This window comes from Morone saxatilis, unplaced genomic scaffold (genome assembly GCF_004916995.1).
Source record: "Morone saxatilis isolate NCDOM2014 unplaced genomic scaffold, NCSU_SB_2.0 Contig23, whole genome shotgun sequence".
NCBI classification, from domain to species: Eukaryota; Metazoa; Chordata; class Actinopteri; family Moronidae; genus Morone; species Morone saxatilis.
The window spans coordinates 17,919,194-17,941,844 of NW_023339796.1; the positions used below are offsets into that span (position 1 = coordinate 17,919,194).

Below are 22,651 nucleotides of genomic sequence, written 5' to 3' on the forward strand. Positions count from 1 at the left end.
GTGCAGCTTGCCCTGCAGCCCCACCCCTACTCCTCTTCTGCCCGACTCCCTCAGGATATTTTTAGCGCTGATGATGTGCCCTGTCAAATCACGTAACGGAAACAACCTCAGAGCTAAAAAAGCAGAGCCGCCGTGGAGAGCCCGCTTCGGTCCGGTTTTTATTGCGATCTGCAGGGAAAAGGCCGCGAGAAGATGAGATTTGAAGTGAATTTGGTGTTTTGCGTGTTGGTGGTCCTTACCGGCTCATCGCAGGCAAGAGGTAAGGTGTCATCCCTGGTGTGTGTGTGTGTGTGTGTGTCTTTGTGATGTGGACAGGCTGCTGACGTGAGTTGGACTCGTTATCCATTCAGCACATGATGCTCTCGACAGTCTATTGATCTTTTTGAAAAGTTCGTACAAAGCTGCAGGCTGTTGATCATTATTAAATGATGTTCAGTTTATTAACCTTATAGTCCGCTAAGCAGGGTGTGATCATTTAGATTTTATGTTGAGCAACAAGGCCAGCGTTTCGTTTCCTATATGGTTATTCATTTTCTCCTGATTTCCAGTCTCCTGTTTATTTATCTGAACTTTTAATATTATGCAGACTTCATTTAGACTGCTCACCGTGTCTTATTTCCATCATTCATTTCATTTAATGCAGGGAAATGCAGCAAAATACGCTCCTGCACTGTGGTCAGTTCATGGTTTAGAATTAAAAATGCACAGCATTGCTGTCAGAAGACTACGGTGTGTTAGTTAATTAATCAATTAGTCAATAGCAGAAGATTTAGCATAAACTATTTTCAAAAATGGCAACAAAAAAACAATGGTTCTAGCTTCTCCAGTGTGAGGGATTTTTATGACTGAATCTCTTTGTGTTTTAGAGCTGCAATTAGTAGATTAATCGAGTAGTTATATGACAGAAAAGAAATCTGCAACTATATTTGCAATAAACAATTAATCATTTTGAGTAATTTCTTAAGGAAAATTGCCAAACTCTGAATCCATTACCTAACATGTGAATATTTTTTTTCTGCTTTAGTCCTCTTTGATAATAAACTGAATATCTTTTGGTTTTGGACTGTTAGTTGCACAAAGCAACATCTATTTCACTGTATGTTTATTGTAAGTGGAATTTTTTGGGCACAATTTTACAGCCAAAGCAATTTATCGATTGTATTATCTTTCATTTCATAGGTCAGAGCAGTGCCTTGCCTCCTGTCCTCACCCTGGCTGCCCGCCCGAGTCATGCTGGAAGCTCAGCATCTCCTGACCTGACAGAGGATCCTGGGAATGAGGTCCCACAGCGGACACATGATCCTGCAGGCAAGGATGAAACATCAACTCAAACCACTACCAAGACCGAAGGGACAGTGCATTCAGAGACTGCGACAAATGCAGTATATAAAACACACACGCTGAACAAAAGCTCTGCAGTGGCTACATCTCAACACACAACTGTACCTGTTGTCACAACCGCTCACCCGGCTACTCCTTCACCTTCAGGTAACCAAGACAAACCTGCATGCACTGTTTGCATGCTTCTTCTTTCTAAAGTCCAGGCCTTTATCGAAACTTGGAAACATAGAAATTATGGTCATCATTTCGTCCATAATTCTATAATTGTGCATCTATAATTTTCCAGTCCAGACTGTTTACTTTGTCCAGATTCTTAAAATAAAACATCCCATACGCTGAACGCCGTTTGCAAACACAGACGTCCTCCTCAGACTCAGCTCCATTGCCAGCAGCGTTCCAGGAACATATTCCTTCCCTGACCCCCGCATGACTGGACCAAGATTGAGAATGTGTGTCGTAACCTTATTTAAGATCAGATAAATATAACCCCCGCCGCTGATGCCATGTTGCCACTTTGAGCAACTCAGAAATAACAAATAATATGACATAATGCCATCCAGATCACACTTTTGTCCCCTTTTTTTAGCTGTTGTTGTCACTTCTCTGTGTGTGCCTGTAGAATAATGTGGAGGTTGTCACTTGGCAAAAGCTACTTACTTTGATTTGCTTTGCAACTTACTGAACAATATGCACAAGGATGTCTTTCCAACAATGCCAAGCATCATGATGAGGCAATACTTTTATGCTCTTTGCCTCTCAGTATACAATACTTTGACATTGCTGACAGGAGCACTAATGACTGTCTGTCTCTTCAGTCCATACATGTAAACAGTAGGCAGATAGTGTGACTTTCCTTTTTCTTTGAACACACCCCTCTCCCAGCCGGCTCCCCAGCTGTCAGCATGAGCTGTCAAACATGATATAAACAGACACATGTGCTTAAAGTGGAATGCTGAAAGAGGGAAAGTGAAGTACACCTGCTGTGTTCATTTTGTATATTCAGTATTTTCACAAGAAAATAAAAACATCACAAAAAAAGGAAACTCCTGTAAATTATAATGCAATACAACAGTCCTACAACAAGTTAACTCTGCTCACTAGGGCTGCAACTAACAGCTATTTTCATTATTGATATCTACTAGTCATTTTCTCGATTATACAATGATCTGTTGGTCTTTAAAGTGTCGTTTTGTTGAAACAACAGTCCAAAACCCCAAAGATATTTAGTTTCAGTGGCTTGCACACTTACTATAACGTAAAAACGTCATATTGCAATTATTTTTCGATTCACAATTAGTGAAGGGAACAATCATTTTTGCATCACAATCAAATCATGATGATGTGACATTGATTTGGGTCTCTACTGAACAACTTATATGTGGAGATTTGTAGGTCAGAGCACCTCTGAAGCACTACACTTCTTCATTATAATGCTGTTTTGAAAAATCTGCAGCTTGTGCGATTTGCTCTAGTTTGTGTGGCTACTTGCTGTCTATCTGAATCAGCCAACCGTAGTGACGACCACCATTATTATGCTGTTGATTTGATCCATGAAAATAGGAACACGTGACGGGTCATTGCACTGTGCTGGCTCTGTTGTAAACAGGGTTTCTTGGCGTTGTCAAACAGGATAAGTGGGACCTGACAATAAAAAATACACACAAATAGCAGCTTTAATGTCAGAGGGAGCAGGGTGGTGTAGAGTTATCTCAGGCTGCTGTGTGTATGGTTTGTTTCCTTTGAAGCATTCTCTGTACTGTTTGGAATTGATACAGCACTGCCCTCACTTTCAGCTGCTGCAGATGGCCTTTCATCCACACCGATTGTACAGAGTACCACCCCCCCACAACACATCTCAGCCACTGAAGGCAGAGCCCTTCTGACCACAGACCCCCTCACCACCTTTTCATCTCTGCCAGCCCACTCGGTGCAGGATACAAGCCCCACAGCCTACGCCTCCACCATCCATCCGCAGTCTGAATCACTGACCACAGCCACCGCACAGCCAACAACCACAGGGCACCCTCTGACCTCAGCTCTAGGCCGGGATCCTGCGGGGGCAACGCACCAGGAGGTCCCATCTGAGCTTAATGTTGGAGATGAAGGTGAGGTGATGGACAGGTATTGTTTTAGGCCTGCTATCTTAAAATGTTTTATTACGTTTGTCTGTTTTTGTGTCATTTAGACCTCAAGGGGCCCCGCTACCATTCCAGCTCCCCTCTGGACCCCCTGCTAGCTGGTCTGCTGTCCGTATTCATTGTCACCACCGCTGTCGTCTTCGTCATCCTCTTCCTGAAGTTCCGCCAGCGGACAAACCACCCAGAGTTCCATCGGCTGCAAGATCTACCCATGGTAAGATGCTCCTTTTGTGCATGCATGTAGTACAGTACAGTAAGACTGAGACACCCTCCATGATTTTGTTTAAGTAATTAAAGGGGCACCAATTATTATTAATTATTTAGTATTTTTATTTTATTTATTTCAGTTTCCTGAGGAGCACAACTCCTTACACTGTGAACTCTATAACACAATAATGTTTGCAGGTTTTTAACAGAAATCTGTGTTATGAAACAAGTGGAGGTTTACCAGGCAGGGAGGGTCTAAGGAAAAAAACTATCCCGTTGCATTATGGCAAATGTAGGACCCAGTGGTTTTTTGAGCTTGACTTTTTGACACCCGTTGATTTGCAGTAATCTTACTTCTCACTGGACTTTTTGTTGTGGTGGTTGTTGGTCATAATCCGACCTGCATCCCTGCAATTGTGGAAGGTCAGGAATGTTACAAACCATTAAAAAATTGGCAATAAAAGTGATTAATACATAAAAAATAATGCATACAATGCTTTAATAAAAAGTGTTAAATTTTGAGTATATAAGCATTTATCTTGCTGCATTTTTCTCGTCTTAGCAAAGTCATCCGTAACAACTATTCTACTCTGAATACATTTTATCCTGTTTAAATCCAGGATGATTTGATGGAGGACACGCCACTCTCCAGATACAGCTACTGATGGAAGCATCCTGTCAGTCATTTCCACTACCAGAGAACAGACACAAAGTAGACACCAAAGGAAGACCAGTGTGGATCAGAGATAAGCTTTTGCCTGGATGCAGATGAATTTCTGCAGATGAGTTCCCCCTTGAGAGTTTTGGGTCAGTGATAAAAATGTTTATCTGAGGTTCCACGAGAAAGATTCATAAGTGGGAGGTTTCAGAGCTTTTTTCCACATTCCCTTTAAATCTCCGGAGATCTTCAGTCTGGTGGAAACTTTTTGTTTGATTTCTCTCCTGAGGCGAGTTAAAGTACCTCTGCACCCCTGACTGACTCCTCATGTATGCACAGCACTTTACAGTGGCATGAATGGTTACAGTGCCCCCTAGGGGACATGTGAGGTAATGTGGATTAAGGTTCCATGAAGTCCTCCAGTGTAATTAATATACAACCTCAGGTTATCCAGCGAGAAATATGAGAGTGAGAAATAAATACAAAATGAGAATATTATGTGCTTTAAGACACATGGGAAAGTTGTCAACATGCCTAAAGTGATTAAGGAATATAAATTATGATCCCTTACGTCAGTGGTTCTCAATCTTTTTGGTGTCACAAACCCCCAGATTGATATACATCAGGCCGTGGACCTGTATTTGATAAGATGTAGTCTCAGGGATGCCTGTCTGATAAGATTTAGTTATTCCATAACTTTCTATACTGTAGAGTGTGAAATATGAAATAACATTGAAATTAAAATATTCCCCATTTCTCTGGGGAAGCACTAGAACCCATTCAGGGCCCCAAGTTGAGAACCACTGCCTTAGATGACCAAATATTAGTGAAGTGCACTTTGAAACCAAATTGCCAGGTTGCACATGTTGTATTAAAACTGAGGTGTTCACACAAAATTCACACAAAATTCAAAAGCAAGTGATTTTACAATTCAAAAGCCATATCATTGGAAAAACAGACCCACCAATTCTTACAGTAGAAGCCGCTCATTATTCAGTTGTTCAAATTTATTAACCAAGTTACCCCAAATTGTATGTGGTAAATATGTATTGTTACAGCCTATTACTGTGTAGTTACACGTGTTGGCATATAATACTTGAATTTGGTTATTCTGTTTTTAATGATGAATGTTTAATCCACCAGTGCACACTGAGAAGAGACCTTGCTACACTAAATAAACACTTCTATATGAGTAAATTGTAATGGTAAAATACACTAGTATTGTTAAATGTGTTATAAAATTCCTATTTATAAAGATATGTATTTGTTTCTGCACAAGGTGTTCATTCAGATGCTTAAAGTGGAGACAGCGAGAAGAGGCACCACGGAGTTTTAACGTTTAGATTGTCGTTACCTGTATCTGTAGTAGCTGAAGTATCATGCAAATGTGCTGGAACTACGTTTTTACCTAGTGTGTTCTGAGTTACTTTGACGTTAAGTGCCGACAGTGATGTATGATTATATGCCTTTGAAATGTGTGACTGTAAGAATTTGTTGATATAAGTATTTCCTGTTTGATAATAAAACAGAAACCCCAGTATAAGACTGAAGTGGTATGTGTCTAGAGGGTGGGACCTTGTTGAAGTTTTAGGTTAAGGCATAGTATGTGAGTGGGGTGTAAAGAATTGTGCTGTGTCATTGTACAAAGGGCATTTTCTTTCACAGTTAGTTGTGAGCCCAACAGCTCAGCAGTGATTAATGTCCACCTGCCTGTACAAGCAATGTGGACTTTAAACAAATACTCAGCTTTCAAAAACAGAAAGCCGCTCCCTTAAACACACACATAACAGATAATTTATAACCAATGTATAATATTTAATACCAGCACCACAAATGTCAAAACCCTGTTTTCAGGATGTGAACCGTCTCAAAAACAAAAAAATGTACCGTCATCATGACAGGAATTATTTTTACTCAACAAGAGGAATATTTTTGACGAACCTTTTTCAGGTATTCATTCATATACAAAATCTGACTCTTTCAGCTAAGCAAATGCAAACATAAAGCGATATTCTAAACATCTAACATGGAAGGCAAAAGTCCTTCTGAAAACTCACCTTTTATTACAGCATGTGTTTATTGCAAAAGTACATTTAATATGAAAAGTCAAGTGACAAACATTTCAGGGCGCAGCTGAAAACAAACTGAACTCTTGCATGTTGTGGGAGTGCCCATCAGTGAAAACACAATATCTATGATCCTAAATGAGGCATTTCCTTCCAGGAGAACCGGTCAGGTCACTTGACAACTTCACCTAACTTCAAGTGTTACATTAATCAGAGGTTAGCACACATGTTGCAAGTTATATGGGTTATGTAGAGTGGCTTTGATTATAAAGTTGAATCACAGGGTGAACCCATCCTGAAGACTTCACTCAGTGACAGTTAACCTGACGAAAGGGGCCGATCCGTGGCCCTGTCCAGCCGAGCAGGTGGCGGCCGTAACTGGCTGTGGTCAGAATCATCCCGAGCATAGCCAGGTTCCCGAAAGCTCCCCGAATTCTTTTTTTAGGATCTGATGAATAGTAATAACAATAATATCACCTTATAATATCACCTTCACACCCAGATTTACCTTACAAAAGCAGAAAATGTAAATCAAACATGGAAAATTAATTATCTTACCTCCTGTGGAATATCCATGTGCGTACACCTCTCTGCTTATAATCCATACAACTCCAAGTCCACTGGTGAGGCGCTGTGACAGCCACACAAACACACACAAGCAAAGGTAAGAAAGGATTTTATATGAAGACTATACATTTCTTACTCATATGTTGTGCTTTAGATGCTAAAGATACCGTATGTAACACCTTATTTTGGAGGCAGTATGTTGGTGCCACAGTGGTATGACAGTGCAAAAATCTACTTACAGGACAATGTAAACCGCCAACAGCAAGGCAGAAAAGAAAGGCGGGTAAGACTTCCAGGCTGGTGAGAGCAGATAACAGCATTTTACCTTTCACCCTCTTTTCCATAGTTACTATGAATCATAAAAAGCGTGGTGCAATATCAAACAGTGTATGTGCACAGTGAAGTCGTATTGCCCATATCTGAGCTCATACATACGTGTTTTGGTGTGAACGCTGGATGCAGTTGAAGATGTTTCCAGTTTCTGGGTCGTCACTGTACATCTGAGGGTACTGCAAGGAAACGCAAGTTCAGGCAACTCCAAGTGCTTTACAAAAGGCACAAAAAGGGTCAGTACTCAAGCATGAAACTATGTAAACAAACCTGCTGTGCTGCTGTTTGAATGGGTGGCAGCAGATTTTAAACAGCTTTAATTAGAAAGCGTGGACTTTGTTCTGCTCTATATTTGAAGACATACATCAGAGTGAAGTCAAGTAGAATAAAACTCCCCGAGGCTCAATTTACTTTATAGACAATAATCCAACTCAAATACATTAATACATCAGATCATGACAAAGACGTGATAACATCCAGGGTTGTAGTTTGGCAGATCAGGACAATCTGTATCTATTAGTGCAACCATTGGGGAAGACTAAGCACCTGGAAATCAACATATAAAGAACCAAAGAGATAGTCTGTGCCTTTGTGCTGACTCATCTCGAAGGCACAGAGGCACAAAGGTACTGGCTCACCTGCACGTTGTACTTCTTGCGGGCTTTGCCAACTTTAATGGCCAGATGTGCAACCATCAAGATGCTGGCAGTGCCAGTTAACACCACATATCCATACTCTTTGGAAAGCGCGACCATCCTGGCAAACTGGAGGAAAGAGGAAAAATAATGTGACCGAATTATTATTATTATTATTTTTTTTTTTTTTTCCTTTCTGGTAAGGTAAGAAAATGGAGGAGTTATTTTCCGGGAGCAAAATAAAATAACATAAAATGCTACTTTTTCATTCATAAGAATGCATATGCATCGGGTGCATGTGTTTACCCCCCTCTGTAAAGGAAATGATTTATAAATCTGTCACACAGGAATAAAAGAGTCAGTGAACTAACAGCGGAGAGCAAAGACGCCTTAAACACACAAGGTCAAATGAGGACAAACCAGCGGCGTCACTAATGTTCCACCAACCAGTGTGACAGGAAACATAACATTTACACAACCCGTTAAAAGATATTAGCGTTTACTGTACCTCAACGACGCAGAGGACGAGGCAGACAGCTGTAACACTCAGACAAACCGACTGCACTTAAGTTTCCTACTCGAATGCGTCCCTGTGCGTAGAGGCTTACGTAACGCACGTAACACAAACACACAGCGAGGGCGTGGTGACCGTTTGTACCACACAGCCTGTCTGTCTGTCTGTCTGTCTGTCTGTCGGACAGCAAATTATAGCTAATATGTGCTAAAAGTCACGTGAACTTCCGGTTTCACTTATCAATGAAGTTGCTCCTAACCACAGACATATAAACATACTTTATATGTCTGTGCTCATAACGACACACTGACTGCTCCACAGCGACGTCTCCTCGCAACAATCAGCTCCACTTGTCTGACATGCGCAGTAGACCGCAGGTACACGCACGTTACCGTGGTAACCAGTCAAAACAGGGAACTCCCACCACAGCCAGGGTGGTTAGCAGTGGTTGGATGTAAGTAACACATTTGAGGTTGTCCGCTTTATTTCAGTCCAGTGCTTCCAGTTCCATTTATTATATTACTTCTATTATTTATTTCTTACAGCTTTAGTTTCTAGTTACTTTATAGACAAAGTTTTACATACAAAACATATGATTACCTTATGAACTATAATGCATTAATATAGATTAAACTACCCAGCACTATATAAAATAGTTAAAAAAAAAACACCTCAACCAGCAACGTATACATTAATGCATCAGTAATAATAATCCTTTCATTTAGTATGCAGCCCAATAGCCCACACTTGCAGTATGGGGAGTAGTACAATGCAAGTAATAACAATACTAGTTTGTCCTTAATTTACTTAAGTGAGATTTTTAATGCAGGACTTGCTCACTTGCAAAGAAGAACATTGCTTCTATAAAATTGTAATTTATTTCTTAGGCCATCTTTATTCTTTACGTTTTTGTTCATTAATAGTATTACCTCGTTGGGTTTAAAAAAAATAATAAAGTCATAAAACAGATTGCAAGAAAGATTGAATTTGGCTTAGCTATGAGTTGATTGCATATATGGGTGGCCACCTCCTCTCTAGTTTCTTGCATAAGGTCCTTGAATACTTGCACAGAATTAATTGTTCTCTGTGGTTATTTATTATCAGGTATTGCAGATGTAAAACAATGGGTCTAAGAGTCCAGACAACCAGGAATCTTATCTATGTGTGACTGATTGATATATTCGACACGGCATCCATTTATCTGACAGCGTCAACTTTTACTGCGCTTACAACCCTTTTTATGGCTGGCATTTTGATTTGGCAGGAAAAGCACAGGTGCAAGAAGTAATAACACTAATGACAGCTCCGTCCTTTTGAAGTGCCCCAGTGAGCCGTGACAGTGAGCCGGTCACAGTGACAGGGCCCTGATCCTGTTAATGGAAGGCAGCCAAAAAATCTGCCCTCTATTGAGGTGACCAGGAACCTGACAGGCCAGAGTTTCCTGTATCGCATATCAGGTCAAGCTGAGGTACTGCTGTTAATTGTGTGAGCAGACGCAGGCTCACTGAATGCACTACTGACATAGGACTGAACTCATAATCACTTTAGATATTATAAAATATATTGTTAAATCATGGTGATGTTTTTTTGTCCTTGTTACAACCTAAAGTATGGCAACACACTTTGGATGTAGATCATGTTGGTTGATCTACTACATCCAGAGTGTGTGGTTGTGACCAAAACAGGTTTTACAATGCAAGTTATCCATGGAGATAAATATGGGAGACAAGTCCTTGCAAATACGGTAAAACGTGGCAGACATGCTGTAAGCCAAGGGATTACAAAAACAAACATATTTACAACCTTTGACAGAATTCCTTATATGGAGCTCGTCTATTTGTCTGTCATGCTAATGTAGAATGACAGTGCAGAAAATGTTGTATGTTGTATGTATGCCAGAGGTCATGGCTTCCTGAGAACTAGTTTTACCTGTACAGTTTATACAGTTTCCATATTGTTCCAACTCCTGAGTGAAGCTATATTGTGTTAGAGAAATATTCAAGCCTAAGACTCAATGAGTTATGAGTGGGCCACTGTTTGTTCTGAGGTTAAAGACTGTAAGCATGGGACTTGGGCAATTACCCAGCTGCAAACCATGCATCAGAAAATAATATGAGAAGAGTGTTGCGTGGCAGTGGCTAACTGTGTGAAACATTACCAAGTATTCGTCACTAGATGTCCTCATAAAGTCACTGAATACCATGCCACAAAACAGCTGTGTGGATTAGTTCAGTCCACAGGATGGCAAGTGTGGACAAGCATTAGGTTATAGATGATTATAGTCCTCCTGCTCTTTTTTTGACAGCTCAGAATACCTACAGAAAAAAGAGATAAACTTAATTTTTTGGATGTGTGTGTGAAAGAAAAATAGTGAGCGTGGTCAGCAGCTTGTTGACTGTCGACTCAGGGTGATTTCTTTCACGGACTGTCAGTGGCACATCTGTCCTCCTCCTCCTCCATCATGCTGAGTCTGATTCAGCACTTCAACACCTACACAGAGAACCAAGAATAGACTCAGGACTCATACTGAGACCAGAGAGAGAAGAAAAACAACTGCTGCCTGAGACCACCTTGTCCCATCTCATCTCGTCCCATCATCATCTCCCGGCTGTATACCGGGTACAGTTTGAACTGGGGTGTTCGTTGCCTATAGCTGATATGTCAGTCATTACTGTAAAGCCCTCATAGTGCATATAGGTCTGAGTGGTGTAGATAGTCTGATATGGATCTCCCTCTCTCAACACATCATTGCCCCACTCTCTTGTTTCCAAAGCCCATGTGATCTGATCACAATGTACTTCCCAGGTGTCAAATGCACAGGATTTTTGTTCCACCTCCACACACACACACACACACACACACACACACACAAACAAACACAAACACACCTGAGGCATGTGTAGATGGTGATCACTGTGCCTGCAGCTTGACCACTGCATGTCACCTTCCTTTACTATAAGTCCCACAACTATGCATAGATTACGCTTCCATATACAATTTCTTTAAAATTCTATTTCCATTACCTCCGCTGTCCAGAGCTTCCCCCCTCGCTCCAGCTCACTCCAAAGCGTGAGATCACTCCACAACGCACCCCCCACCCCCACTCGCCGCGCACTTGAGTGCGCCCCCCTCATTTGGATTCAGTTTCGGAAAGCGAGACGATGGCAAACATGTTGTGGAACAACTGACCGTGAACATTGCAAGCAGCGCAGCATGAGAGGACGTTGAGAGCGTTTACAGCGTGTGGATAGATGTGTTCTGATGGAAGAAACCCGAAGAATCAATGACATTTGAAACAGCATGAAGGCATCTTGTTGTCAAGTTCCAGACAGTGGATGCACGCTGGATCCAGAACCAACAGGATGAACTGAGACATTACGCGCAAGAGGTTGCCACGGGCGAGCTTTAGGTTTGACCTCTGTGGAAATAATTTCTGGGACAAACTCGAGGATGTATCAATGAAGAATGTGAGTGTGTCTGACTCTCTCCAAACGGGGTGGATGAAGCCCTCGGCGGTGTCATGCGTCTTGCCCCGCAGCCAAGCGCGCAACCCTTGCGGCTCATAGTTCTGCTCCTCCTCACCACGGGGGTGAACCCATCCCCGGTGCTCTCTTCGGGCTGCCCGGACAGGTGCGTGTGCGATGACCAGCTGGTGGTTCAATGCGCTGGGCAGCACCTGACCACCTTCCCGGTCAACTTGCCGCTGGCCACGCGGCAGCTCATCATCTCCAACAACCGCATCGTGGAGCTGCCACCGCTCGCGCTCAACTACCTCTCCGATCTGGTGTACTTGGACTGCAGCAACAACTCCCTGACCGAGATATCAGAGTCCACGTTTGGGAATCTACGCAAGCTGGCCTACCTGGACCTCTCCTTCAACACCTTGAGCCGGATTGAGGACAGGACGTTCGGCCCATTGGCGAGCCTGGTGATGCTGAGGATGACTGACAACCCGGGGCTCTCGGAGATTCATCCGGACGCCTTTGTTGAAAACGCGGCCCTCCAGGTGCTGGATGTGAGTCGGAACAACCTGACGGTCCTCAACATCACCTCCCTGATCGCGCTGCCCTCCCTGCGCTCGGTGGGGCTCAGCGGGAACCCGTGGAGCTGCGAGTGCGACAATGAGGACCTGTGTCTGTGGGTCCACCTGGAGGGCTTCAAGTTCCAAGGTTTTATCAATCATCTATTCTCTTTTATTCCAATGCCATATACGCTGACATAATCACAACATGACCTTTATTGTTGCTTTTCCCTTTTAGTATCAAGTGGATAGGTCCCAATCACATATATGGACTTCTCTGCTCTCTCTAATGCCCGGTTATGTAAACTATTAGCCTTTTGGTGGTGGCTGCCCTCAATAAACGACCTGCATCCCATGAAGATCTTTATCTAACCAATTTCAGATAGCAAATGTAGCTGTAAGTGTTTTATATTAATGGAGAACATTTTAGAAATAGTTCAGAAAGAAAAACAGACAAAACAGAAAATAACTGAATTCTACCACTTTATTATACTCTTTATATGTTGTAACTAATGGTGTTATAAATGTTTGTTAAATAAATCAGTTATAGCAAGTATAGGCCATTAGTAAAACCAACTTTTGGGTTGCCAGGTTGTGAAAAAATCCTGTTGAGAGCCACAAGTCAAAAATGAACTATAGACCCCCACTGCCCCCCTTTTCCTCCACCCTGGAATGTGTATGCCTGTGTGATGATTTGATTGTTTAAACACTTAAGAATAAGAGCAAATAAGAGCAAAGCTGGAATCCTAAAATCAGATTTTAACAAAGGGAGCCTCTTCAACACGGGTCTTAAGATTACAAAATAAAGCAGGACCCACCTTAAGGCCTCATCTTGTCACTTGATATTGTGTTTTAGTGCTGCATATTCCCAAATACAAATGAACAGTTGACACTATAAGACTGGCGCTTTCGGCAGCCCAGGGCAGTTTGCCTGATGGTCTTTATCCTCCTCCAGGCAGTGTGACAAAACATCTGCCAGAGTGATTTTTCACAACCCAACAAACCTAAAATTGTTGTTACTGAGGGTATATAACTGATTTAGAAAATACTGTGAACTATAAACTCCTAATAAATTGTGCTTTATTACCAATTAAACATACAGACACACGTCAACACACACAACATACCACGCCATCATCTCCCACAGTTCTATCCTGTGAGCTGTAGTGTGTGTCTTACAAGATATGTAGTTGTATGCACTCCGTATGTAACCACCATGGCAGAGCCTGCAAAGTTCACCCCTTTCTCAGCTTTCAGTGGGATGAGACGCAGGTGATGGTAGTGGAGCGTGACAGCACTTAGACTTTCAAATAACAAAGGAGTGAAAGAAGATCGGAGGCAGGGAGCCATTTGATTTCTTCTCTCGCAACTGTGTTCATTAATGCAGCTTTGTGTTCTGCAATTTGGGAGGAAAACATGTGGGTATTTTATGTCGAAATGACTAATCAATCTCTATTTTATCTAGCTACTGGGATTCTGTGCTGCAAATGTGATTAATGGATCATAGTTGCACCATCAAATATCGATCCCCCCTTTGTTTTATTACTGTCAAGCTGATAGATGTGTCTGATATTCCACAATCTGTCTTACTTTGAGTTATTATGCTTATGCTTTGGTGTGGATGTGTCACTATGCAAAAGGGCAGCAGCTATTTATAGTGTGTCTTACTGAGCAAGAAGCCAGTCATAATTCTAACACCATAGCTATAATACGCCCGCCACGCTTACTAAAAAGGCATCCCCTGCTCTCTCTCCCACACACACACACACACACACTATAGTTCACTATGGTCCCTGTGCAGCTTAGGCCGAATCCAAATGAGTCCTGCAAGAGCTGTCCTATTTTCCTGCTGCTCATTGCCTTTTGTCTAGCTTAATTTGGAGTGGAGCCTCTTCTAGTGACAGCTGCCAGCAAGGGAGAAGGCGGACACATAGATACACACACATTCTGTACCTCTGTTATGCATACACACAGTCTGTCCATCTCTTCCAAGCAGGCAGCACAGGCAGTACCACAATATCTCCTCTAAAGCATGTGGAAAGTCCTACACACACATGCATACAAATTCACCTTCACATTCATGCATTTAGGCACACAAACACAGACAAAGCACACTTTTAGTGCTTGAGGGGGGGTGGCAGAAGGATAACACTTTGGAGACGACTGTGTTTCGGCTGCAAGCTCTGTCTCCTTGTTATCTCTCATCTGGGTCTCACCTGGTTCACGCAACACGGCTCCCTTGTCTCCTTGGTTTAGGAGATGCATCAATAGCAAGCGGGTGAGTGAGCGTGAGGGAGAGAAAGCATCAGGAAGGAACCAACAGATTCTCCTCTGTCTCGCCTTCCTGGCTAGATTAGCACTCTTTCAGCTGTTATATAAGGAGAGCGTCTAGAAATAGAGCAGAGTGTGGATGGGGGAAGGAGGGAGGGAAAGCCCTCTTCTTTGATGCCAGTCCTTTTGGGGGGAGGGAGTAAGGGGTGAAGCCAGAAGGGTTTCCTTCATAGCTGACAGGCACACACACACGGATACAAACACGTGCGCAAACACTCTAGCAGACACTGCAAGGACAGAGATAGAAGATGGGAAAGTTATGTCTCGTAGAGGAGGTCTGTGCATGTAGCCTATATAGTCTATGTTGGGAGTATGTACAGATGGGTGTGTTAGTTCTAGCCAGAGTCTAGCAGCATATTGTGTGAACAGTACTCAGCAGCAGCCTTTGAGAGGATCAAAGTATGCTTTTGAATTCTCGGTGGTGGATAGAGCTTAGAGAAGCTGAGTGTCCTCGCGTTCTTCAGCTGCACGCTTATTTTCAGATCTGTGAGCCACAGAAGAGCTTCTATGAGGATAAGAACGGAGATTTATGCACTGAGTGAATAAAATATTAGGAAGCCGTACGTTTCAGTCATCCTATGAAATTAACAATCAAGTGATATGATTAAAAGCTTCTGTATGATCGCTCTCATCCTCTGTCAAATCACACCTCCCACCAACCTGAGTCAGTTATAACACCAACACCTCGTGTTGCTACTGAGAGTGCATGAAAAGTGGTTGGCAAGTTAGCAGAGAACTTGAAATAGTTAGCTAAATGAAAATGATTATGTAGTAATGAATGAATAAACAGATGATATAATTACCTACATTTATTGGACAGACAAGCTAAAAGTGAAAGAAGTGAAACAGTTGAAATATTTAGCTGAAGTGAATACACAGGTAAGATAGCTAAAAGTAGTAGAGAAATGGTTAAAATAATTAATTTAGTAAAAGTAGCCTAATGGATAAACAATTGAAAGGATTAGTTTAAAGTAATGGATAAAGAGTTTAAATAGTTCATTAAAAGTAATGGATATATAGATGAAATGATAGCTGAAACTAATGGAAAACAGGTGCTTGCTAAAATGATACATAAAATGTTAAAGTAGTTAGCAAAAAGTAGTCATTAAACACTGCTACTTGAAGTTGTGGTAGTGGTAGACATGCAAACTAGACCAAATCAAAGCATTCACAACATTTAAACACAACCAATTCAATTTAATTCACAACCATATTAAAAAATACATAATAACAATATAAACTTTTTGTCGTGTCAACTTTGAAATAAATTAAAATGAACACATTTGGAACATGTCGGGTGGTCAATGAAGGGCCACTCAGATGAAAAGTTTGGCAACCACTGACCTAAAAGATGTTTTTTGTGCAATAGGAGTCCCTCTGCAGTCAATGCATGAAACAAAGGTCAGTGAAACTTAATTAAATTCTACACCATTAACATCAAACACTTAGAAGGTGAGAAAAACAAAAATGTATCTAAAACACCATTACTATGATGAATTATTCATGTAAGACTTTAATACAATTATCATACAATTATTCTGTTATGGTCCTTTCCCAATATCTTGCAGAGTCACAGAGCAGCACATCTCCATACAGAGTTCTATTTACTTATCATTGCAATATATGCCAGCAAAATGGGACTGCTGTATTGTAAGACTGTCAGTTTAGAAATAAGGTTACAGAAAACGGTTCCCTGTGCAGAAACTTCCAAGTCTTTTGATCCCTCCCAGTGGGAAATCCCCCCAGCACAAAAGCTTTGAAAAAACAGAAGCCAATTAAAAACAGTGGCCGTATGGAGATGGCAACACTCTGTTGTGTTGTGCTGCATTTCTGCTCACAGTAACAAAAGACTCAGCCAGGCTTCAGGATTATATTCTGAAGAAAATGCTTCTCTTGACAGGCATCATGTGGTGTATTTAATTTTGACTGATAGGCCTTTTAAAATTGTATCCATCTACTGTAGTTTTGTGAAAGAGGAGGAACTCTCTGTTTTCATTAGGATTTGTGGATTTCGGCAAGGACTTAGTCGTAGTCATACCCAGTGCCTGATTATGAGAAACCTTATTATCTGTGGTTTCAGGCAGACACAAAGGCCCAAGTCACTGTCTAATACTGTGGGGGAGAAAGCAGTTTGAATAATTCATCCAAAATTTTTTTTTCTGTAATTTAATGCTGCATCAACTGAAAAACACGGGAAGCTCCTAAAGCCTTGCCATTTTTTGGTAAAAAAGGCAACAGTGTCCTGCTGGGGCAGTTTTCTGCATTATAGTCTTTTAGCTGTGTGATCCTGAATATGTTAGAGATATCTTCAGCTCAGTTTGCTGCCATTTACAAATGTTATGCAAAACAATATAAATATGCTTGAATTATTTAACAGGCTCACAGTTTAATGCGCTATGTATAATATTTCCCTTGCTAAGCTATTTTAGCATTTCACAACATCAAAGGATCCTGCAAAGCATATGATTATTATATGCCAAGGCTGTATACGTTTTGCTGTGTGTAAGCAAAGTTACTTGAGATTTGCAAAGGAGATCAGCAGAGAAATGCACTTAAAAGGCCCTGAGAATATATTTTGTCAATCAGCCTCTTACTCTGAGTGATTCCTACATGCACACATTGTTCCAAAGTTAAAACTGTTTGAGTATTTGTACATGAAAGAAATCTGTATTTGTGTTTTTGTCCTTGCTTTTCTCACTGGTTTGAGGTGAGCAGGGCACAAGGGGATGTCCTGTATCTCTGTGCACCAATCAGGCTTCGTCAGCATTGTAAAAAAATTATAATATGATGTCAGGTGTGGGGTTTTATGTTGCCACCATTGTTAATTAAAGACCGGATGAAGCAAGTTAGCTGAGTTTTTGATTATTAAACTCTTAACAATAAGTTAGGAGATCTGATTCCAAACTTTGATTGTTGCTTATTTACTCATTAATATTTAATATAATAGATAAACAATTAAGATTATAAACCAACTTTTCAGGTTTTTTTAAGTAATTATGTATGCATGTGGTTATCCTGCTTTAATAAAAACAAAAGCAATATTTAATCGACAAAGACCTAATGTAGTTTTACTTGCTACTGTTAAATCAGCAGTGTGTTGGATTCAGCGCCATCTAGTGGTGATGTTGTAGATCGCAACCATTTCAATACAGCTCAGCCTTCCAAGCGTGTTGAATCTACAGTGGCAACAAAACTCACGCAAAACACAAAATCCCATCTAGAGCCAGTGTTTAGAGTGTACCCGCTCTCTCTGTAGATAAAAACGGTTCATTCCAAGGTAACAAAAAACACAATTCTTATTTTCAGGTGATTATAACACTAATGAAAACATACCCATGAATATTATGTTCCCTTTCTCCCAATAGATCCTCCTAAATGTTACACACTGTGCCTTTAAGGTACAATTACTTGTATTAAAAATAAACTGAATTGATTTCAAGAAATTCCTCCTAAACAAGATGACTCAATAGTCTGAATAATGCCACTTCAGGACAGCTGACCTGTTTATTGTAGGTTGTTTGTTAGAATAACACCACCCTGGAACATTAAAATAAAAGCACTTGTTACAATTTACACTATATTTCCTAACCAAATATGTTGATGTTTTGTTTTCCATTATCCTATGATTAATTCTCATCATCCCTTCTTGCTGTGTGTTTGTGTGACAGATGAGGGCCAGACGGTGTGTGGCTCACCTGCTGACATGCAGGGCCGTCGTCTGGGTGAGGTGGGCATCCAGCTACGGACGTTATGTCACCAGACTCTGGGCTCATGGGACTACCTTTTCTTTGTTGTCATCGGCTTTGTCATCTTTGCTGCCGGAACCGTGTCAGCCTGGGTGATGGGAGTCATTATGGTGCTCTATGAGCGGTACATCAAGAAGAAAGATGAACAGCAGGATGTGGACACTGAGGAAGAAACCAGCGAGACGGGTCGTACCTCGCGGGCCAGGAGTGACCATGGCAACGGGAATTTGAAAACGTCACATACTGTTTAAAAGATTTAATCCCACTCTGCCGCAATGGATTCCCACAGTGCCTCCTGTCAACTTCCAGAACTGTCTGTGAAGTCTAATGACGCTGCAGTCAAACTGAGTCTGTTTAACAGGCTCAGCTCAAAGAGAAAAGAGAGGATTCAACAGAGATGAAGAATGTAATTCTTCTTATTTGTAGTGTGCTTTGAGGTGACCTAATGCGCACTCTAGCTGCCATTGTGGATCTAAAAATAGTTTTAGATTTTGGGAACTGTGCTTATTTGCTTTCAAGTTAGTTGAGAAGGTTGATCACACTCTCAATACCTAATTGTAATGAAGCTACAGCCAGAGACAGTTAGCTTATGTAGTGTGGCTCTGTTGAGATTTAACAAAATGCACCCAGCAGCATCTCTAAAGCTAATTAATTAACATGTTGTATCTCATTTGTTTTCTTGGCCAGGAGCAACAACAAGAGTCTCTCCCTGTTACCTGGAAACTGCTCCCAACTAAGAAATGTGTTTCCAGTCTTTATGCTAAGCTAACTGGCTGCTGGCTGTAGCTATATGTTAAACAATGTTAGAGTGGTGTCAGTCTTATCATCTGACTCTTAGCAAGAAAGTAAGTAAGAGTTTTCCCCCAAAATGTCAAACTCTTTAATGTCCAGCAGTAATTTATCAGTCTGGCTCAGACATCAACCAGTTTTAGCTGGTGTGAACTGCTTGTTTTTTACCTTGACACTGTGCATAATGCACCTAATTCGAGCATTACCTACTATTTTCAGTAGAAACCACTGTTACTTTTTAAGGTATTTTACTATATTTAGAGGTGCAGAGACAAGACCAAGTAAAAAGACAGTTTAAAAAAATAATCCCCATTTTTTTTTTTTACAATAAAACAGAATCATTTTGGCTATTTGGAAAAACATACACATACATCATACTATACAATTTGTAATAATGTTACAAATTGGATAGATACACTTGCTGCTCAGTAATATGACAATCTAGACCCTACTTATAGGGTCAGCATTGTTTGCACACAAAATTCCCCAGTGGACCTCCATGATGGCAACAAGCATAGCAAGAGAATTGTGACTCAGCTTCACAGCCTCCACATGAATTAAAAATGGTGTGGTCGGTCTACATAGGATGAAATGCATTTATCCAGTGTAGATGGATAAATGTATGCACGCATTTACACAGCAGCGTGTTCTATGTAGTTGTATGTGTGATTGAGCTTTCGCAGATGTGAGCGCCTCCATCCTTGGTCCAGTGATGTGTGGTTTCGCACTGATAGTTTGCTTCCCTCATCTATTAGCCCAGAAACAAACGGCAGTCACAGTTTATGTGTTGAAGATCTATTTGTGAAGTTTAGAGCCGACATGTGCCAACTGCTGAGTTCTGTTTTGGCAGTCGGCCCTGCTGGATGGCAAGTAAACAGGAGAGTGTGATAATTGATTTCTACTCCATTCTTAGTTTGGTAACGGGTTTGAGTGCAGTGTTCTATCTGTTTCTGCATGCACTGTTGATGCACCGAAAAGCCTTATGAGGTGTAATCATCTGAGATTCATTCTTAAAAAAAAAAAAAACATGCTCCTAATTTCTTGATAAGTCAATTACACTTTTTATTTACACTTTGAATTGAGTGAATTTACTCCAAACCTGGTGTTTCATGAATTACAGCAATAAGTCAGCTGTCCAGAAAAAGAGAATAATTTCAGTTCACAATGGTAAATATCAATACCTGCTTTGTTTTGTTTGCAAGTCCAAGATCACAAACTTAGTGCAGAATGACCACTTCTATATTACCTCCATATTTTTGCTCAAAGTTATCTGGCTGTAACACTCCACTGACCCTGGCATTGACTGTTATGAACTTCTTATGAAGGAAGGAGCAGAAATAAAATGATTCCTTATTGGACTAGGGATGTCAATGGCCTAAAGGTAGCTGCTCTAATATGCCGTCCTCTGTGTTATATTGTACAATCAGCTGTGTCTCAGAATGATTTACTTGATTTAAGAACAAAATAGAACCTTTGAGGGACCTGAGAGGGAGGAGAGCCTCTCACAGTGTTTGGACCAGGTGTTCTTCCCTCACTTTATGTCACTTTATATACTTTATATACAAGTTTTATTATGAAAGTGTTTGAATTCAAAAGCTTGGGTGTATGCAAGTCTGAGTTACTGTAATATATCTTGCAGCTTGGCCAACAAGGTAAAACACCTATTTCACAGCAGGCATTTCGACACGTCACAGAAGGGAAAGCACAGGTGTAGATAAACAAATAAATAATGGTTGAATTCCATTTAGCTGTTTCTGTTTCAGGGTCCTGGTATTGTGCATGCTGGTTCTATCACACTGTCATGGCTTACTAGGACACTTAAATAAAACTTTTTCTACTATGAAAAGTCAAAATATCTGTGTTAAAAACATCTTTTATGCTGATTATGTGACTTTTACTTATTAATTGCTGAGCTGTCCAACTGTTGACTGACTACCAGGTTGTGAGAAGTGAGAGAGTAGTGGTACAACCAAATGCAGTTGTGAGGAATTGGATAATTACCAAGTTAAAGTTATTTGGTACTTGTGTGATGAAAATGTGTTGAAGACAGAGCGGTTAGTCTGTGCTCTGACTCCGCACAATCTGTTATTTTCCTGTAATGTGATCTGCAATACTACAAAGAAACCTTTCTTTACACATTTACTGGCACTCGCATTTTGTTGGGATTTGTCCAAAATGAACTACAAATACAAAAATGTTATTGTTTTAACAAAAGAAACAGGTATAATAACAGCATACTATACAGTACAGACATGCTGGTTATGGGTGGTTGAGTATCAAATGCATTGTCTGCTTTGCTTAATTAGTGTTTATCCAGAGATAATACATTTGTGACATATAAATGTAATATTATTTTCATTAATCAGGGAGTGGTCTTGACTTATGGCAGTATATGTAACTATGCATGTACCAAGCTACTGGAGATAGTGACCCACGTACTGTAACTGTAAGTTGCCTACTAAAACAGAATGCTGAGATGCCTCTGAACATTTGAACCATTGGTTGCTGGTTGCTCTCGTGGCTTTGGGTGTAATATTTGCATGGGTTCCTTCAGTATATACAAAATGCATTGCATAATGTGCATGTCTGTTGAGGTCTGTGTAGTAAACTCTCATCTATATCTATATACAGTACATGCATATATGAGTTAGTCTCAACTGTGGGCAGTATTACATTCTGATGATTAGGCCATGTGACGCCACAGGCAAGGGTGAGGGTGCAGCCTGGAAATAGGAGAGCTGTTGCTGTAATTTATGTCAGCACAGTGACACAGATGGAATGATAAGGAGTACCCGCGTCTCCCTTTCTTAATAAATATGTGCCTAGTTGCTATTCTTGTGTACTGCACACAGGGCAAACAACTGGCCATATTGACACTTTTTGCTTCATATGAGCACTTGGATGTACTTTATAGAAGCTAAATATGCTGTGCTTCAATAATATACTAAGTGGATGAACTGAAATTCAACATTCTGCACTTTTTACACCCCCACACTGCAAACTCAGACCATATTTAGAGGCACATGTATACATGTGCTCTGACACACAGAGACAAAAAGCATCAGTTCTGCCCCCATAATCGACTCCAACACGGATCACCAAGTACAATGTACTGTGTAAAAGCTTAGAAGAAGTGCTCTCCTCTCACTAATGCTACATTAGTGACACTAACCAGAACAGCATCGTCCCACATCATCACCACAGCAAAACCTAAATTTTAAGAGTTAGACGTTTTGGGAACTAGGCTTTTTAGCTTTCTTCTTAGATGAGAAGATCGATACCACTTTCATGTCTTCATGGTAAATATG

The 22,651-nt window shown here is 40.8% G+C and overlaps 3 protein-coding genes across 3 annotated transcripts; 2 read left to right on the forward strand and 1 right to left on the reverse strand.

Moving 5' to 3' along the window:
- The first annotated feature begins 42 nt into the window (after positions 1-42).
- LOC118334935 (mucin-17-like) lies at positions 43-5,884 on the forward strand. Its single transcript, XM_035671038.1, has 5 exons — positions 43-259; positions 1,180-1,488; positions 3,135-3,446; positions 3,527-3,693; positions 4,307-5,884. The coding sequence occupies exons 1-5, from the start codon at positions 193-195 to the stop codon at positions 4,349-4,351; spliced, it is 900 nt and encodes a 299-aa protein (XP_035526931.1). The 5' UTR covers positions 43-192; the 3' UTR covers positions 4,352-5,884.
- A 254-nt stretch (positions 5,885-6,138) lies between these two features.
- mgst3a (microsomal glutathione S-transferase 3a) lies at positions 6,139-8,793 on the reverse strand. The gene is made up of 6 exons (XM_035671039.1): positions 8,451-8,793; positions 7,946-8,071; positions 7,413-7,486; positions 7,217-7,274; positions 6,969-7,041; positions 6,139-6,858 (listed from the first exon to the last, which is right to left on the reverse strand). Exons 2-6 carry the CDS (start codon positions 8,060-8,062, stop codon positions 6,719-6,721), a joined length of 462 nt encoding a protein of 153 aa, XP_035526932.1. The 5' UTR covers positions 8,063-8,071; positions 8,451-8,793; the 3' UTR covers positions 6,139-6,718.
- Positions 8,794-11,610: 2,817 nt separating this feature from the next.
- On the forward strand, positions 11,611-22,645 carry LOC118334930 (leucine-rich repeat-containing protein 52-like). Its single transcript, XM_035671032.1, has 2 exons — positions 11,611-12,625; positions 18,477-22,645. Exons 1-2 carry the CDS (start codon positions 11,977-11,979, stop codon positions 18,803-18,805), a joined length of 978 nt encoding a protein of 325 aa, XP_035526925.1. The 5' UTR covers positions 11,611-11,976; the 3' UTR covers positions 18,806-22,645.
- Positions 22,646-22,651: the final 6 nt, after the last annotated feature.

Excerpts from the sequence above, each read along its gene's own strand:
- LOC118334935 (XM_035671038.1), top strand. The coding sequence starts at position 193 with ATGAGATTTGAAGTGAATTTGGTGTTTTGCGTGTTGGTGGTCCTTACC. Across the intron at positions 3,447-3,526 it reads GCTTAATGTTGGAGATGAAG|ACCTCAAGGGGCCCCGCTAC; the intron begins GTGAGGTGATGG and ends TGTGTCATTTAG. Across the intron at positions 3,694-4,306 it reads GGCTGCAAGATCTACCCATG|GATGATTTGATGGAGGACAC; the intron begins GTAAGATGCTCC and ends GTTTAAATCCAG.
- mgst3a (XM_035671039.1), bottom strand. The coding sequence starts at position 8,062 with ATGGTCGCGCTTTCCAAAGAGTATGGATATGTGGTGTTAACTGGCACT. Across the intron at positions 7,487-7,945 it reads GCAAGAAGTACAACGTGCAG|TACCCTCAGATGTACAGTGA; the intron begins GTGAGCCAGTAC and ends GTTTCCTTGCAG. Across the intron at positions 7,042-7,216 it reads TTGGCGGTTTACATTGTCCT|CGCCTCACCAGTGGACTTGG; the intron begins GTAAGTAGATTT and ends TGGCTGTCACAG.
- LOC118334930 (XM_035671032.1), top strand. The coding sequence starts at position 11,977 with ATGCGTCTTGCCCCGCAGCCAAGCGCGCAACCCTTGCGGCTCATAGTT. Across the intron at positions 12,626-18,476 it reads GGAGGGCTTCAAGTTCCAAG|ATGAGGGCCAGACGGTGTGT; the intron begins GTTTTATCAATC and ends TTTGTGTGACAG.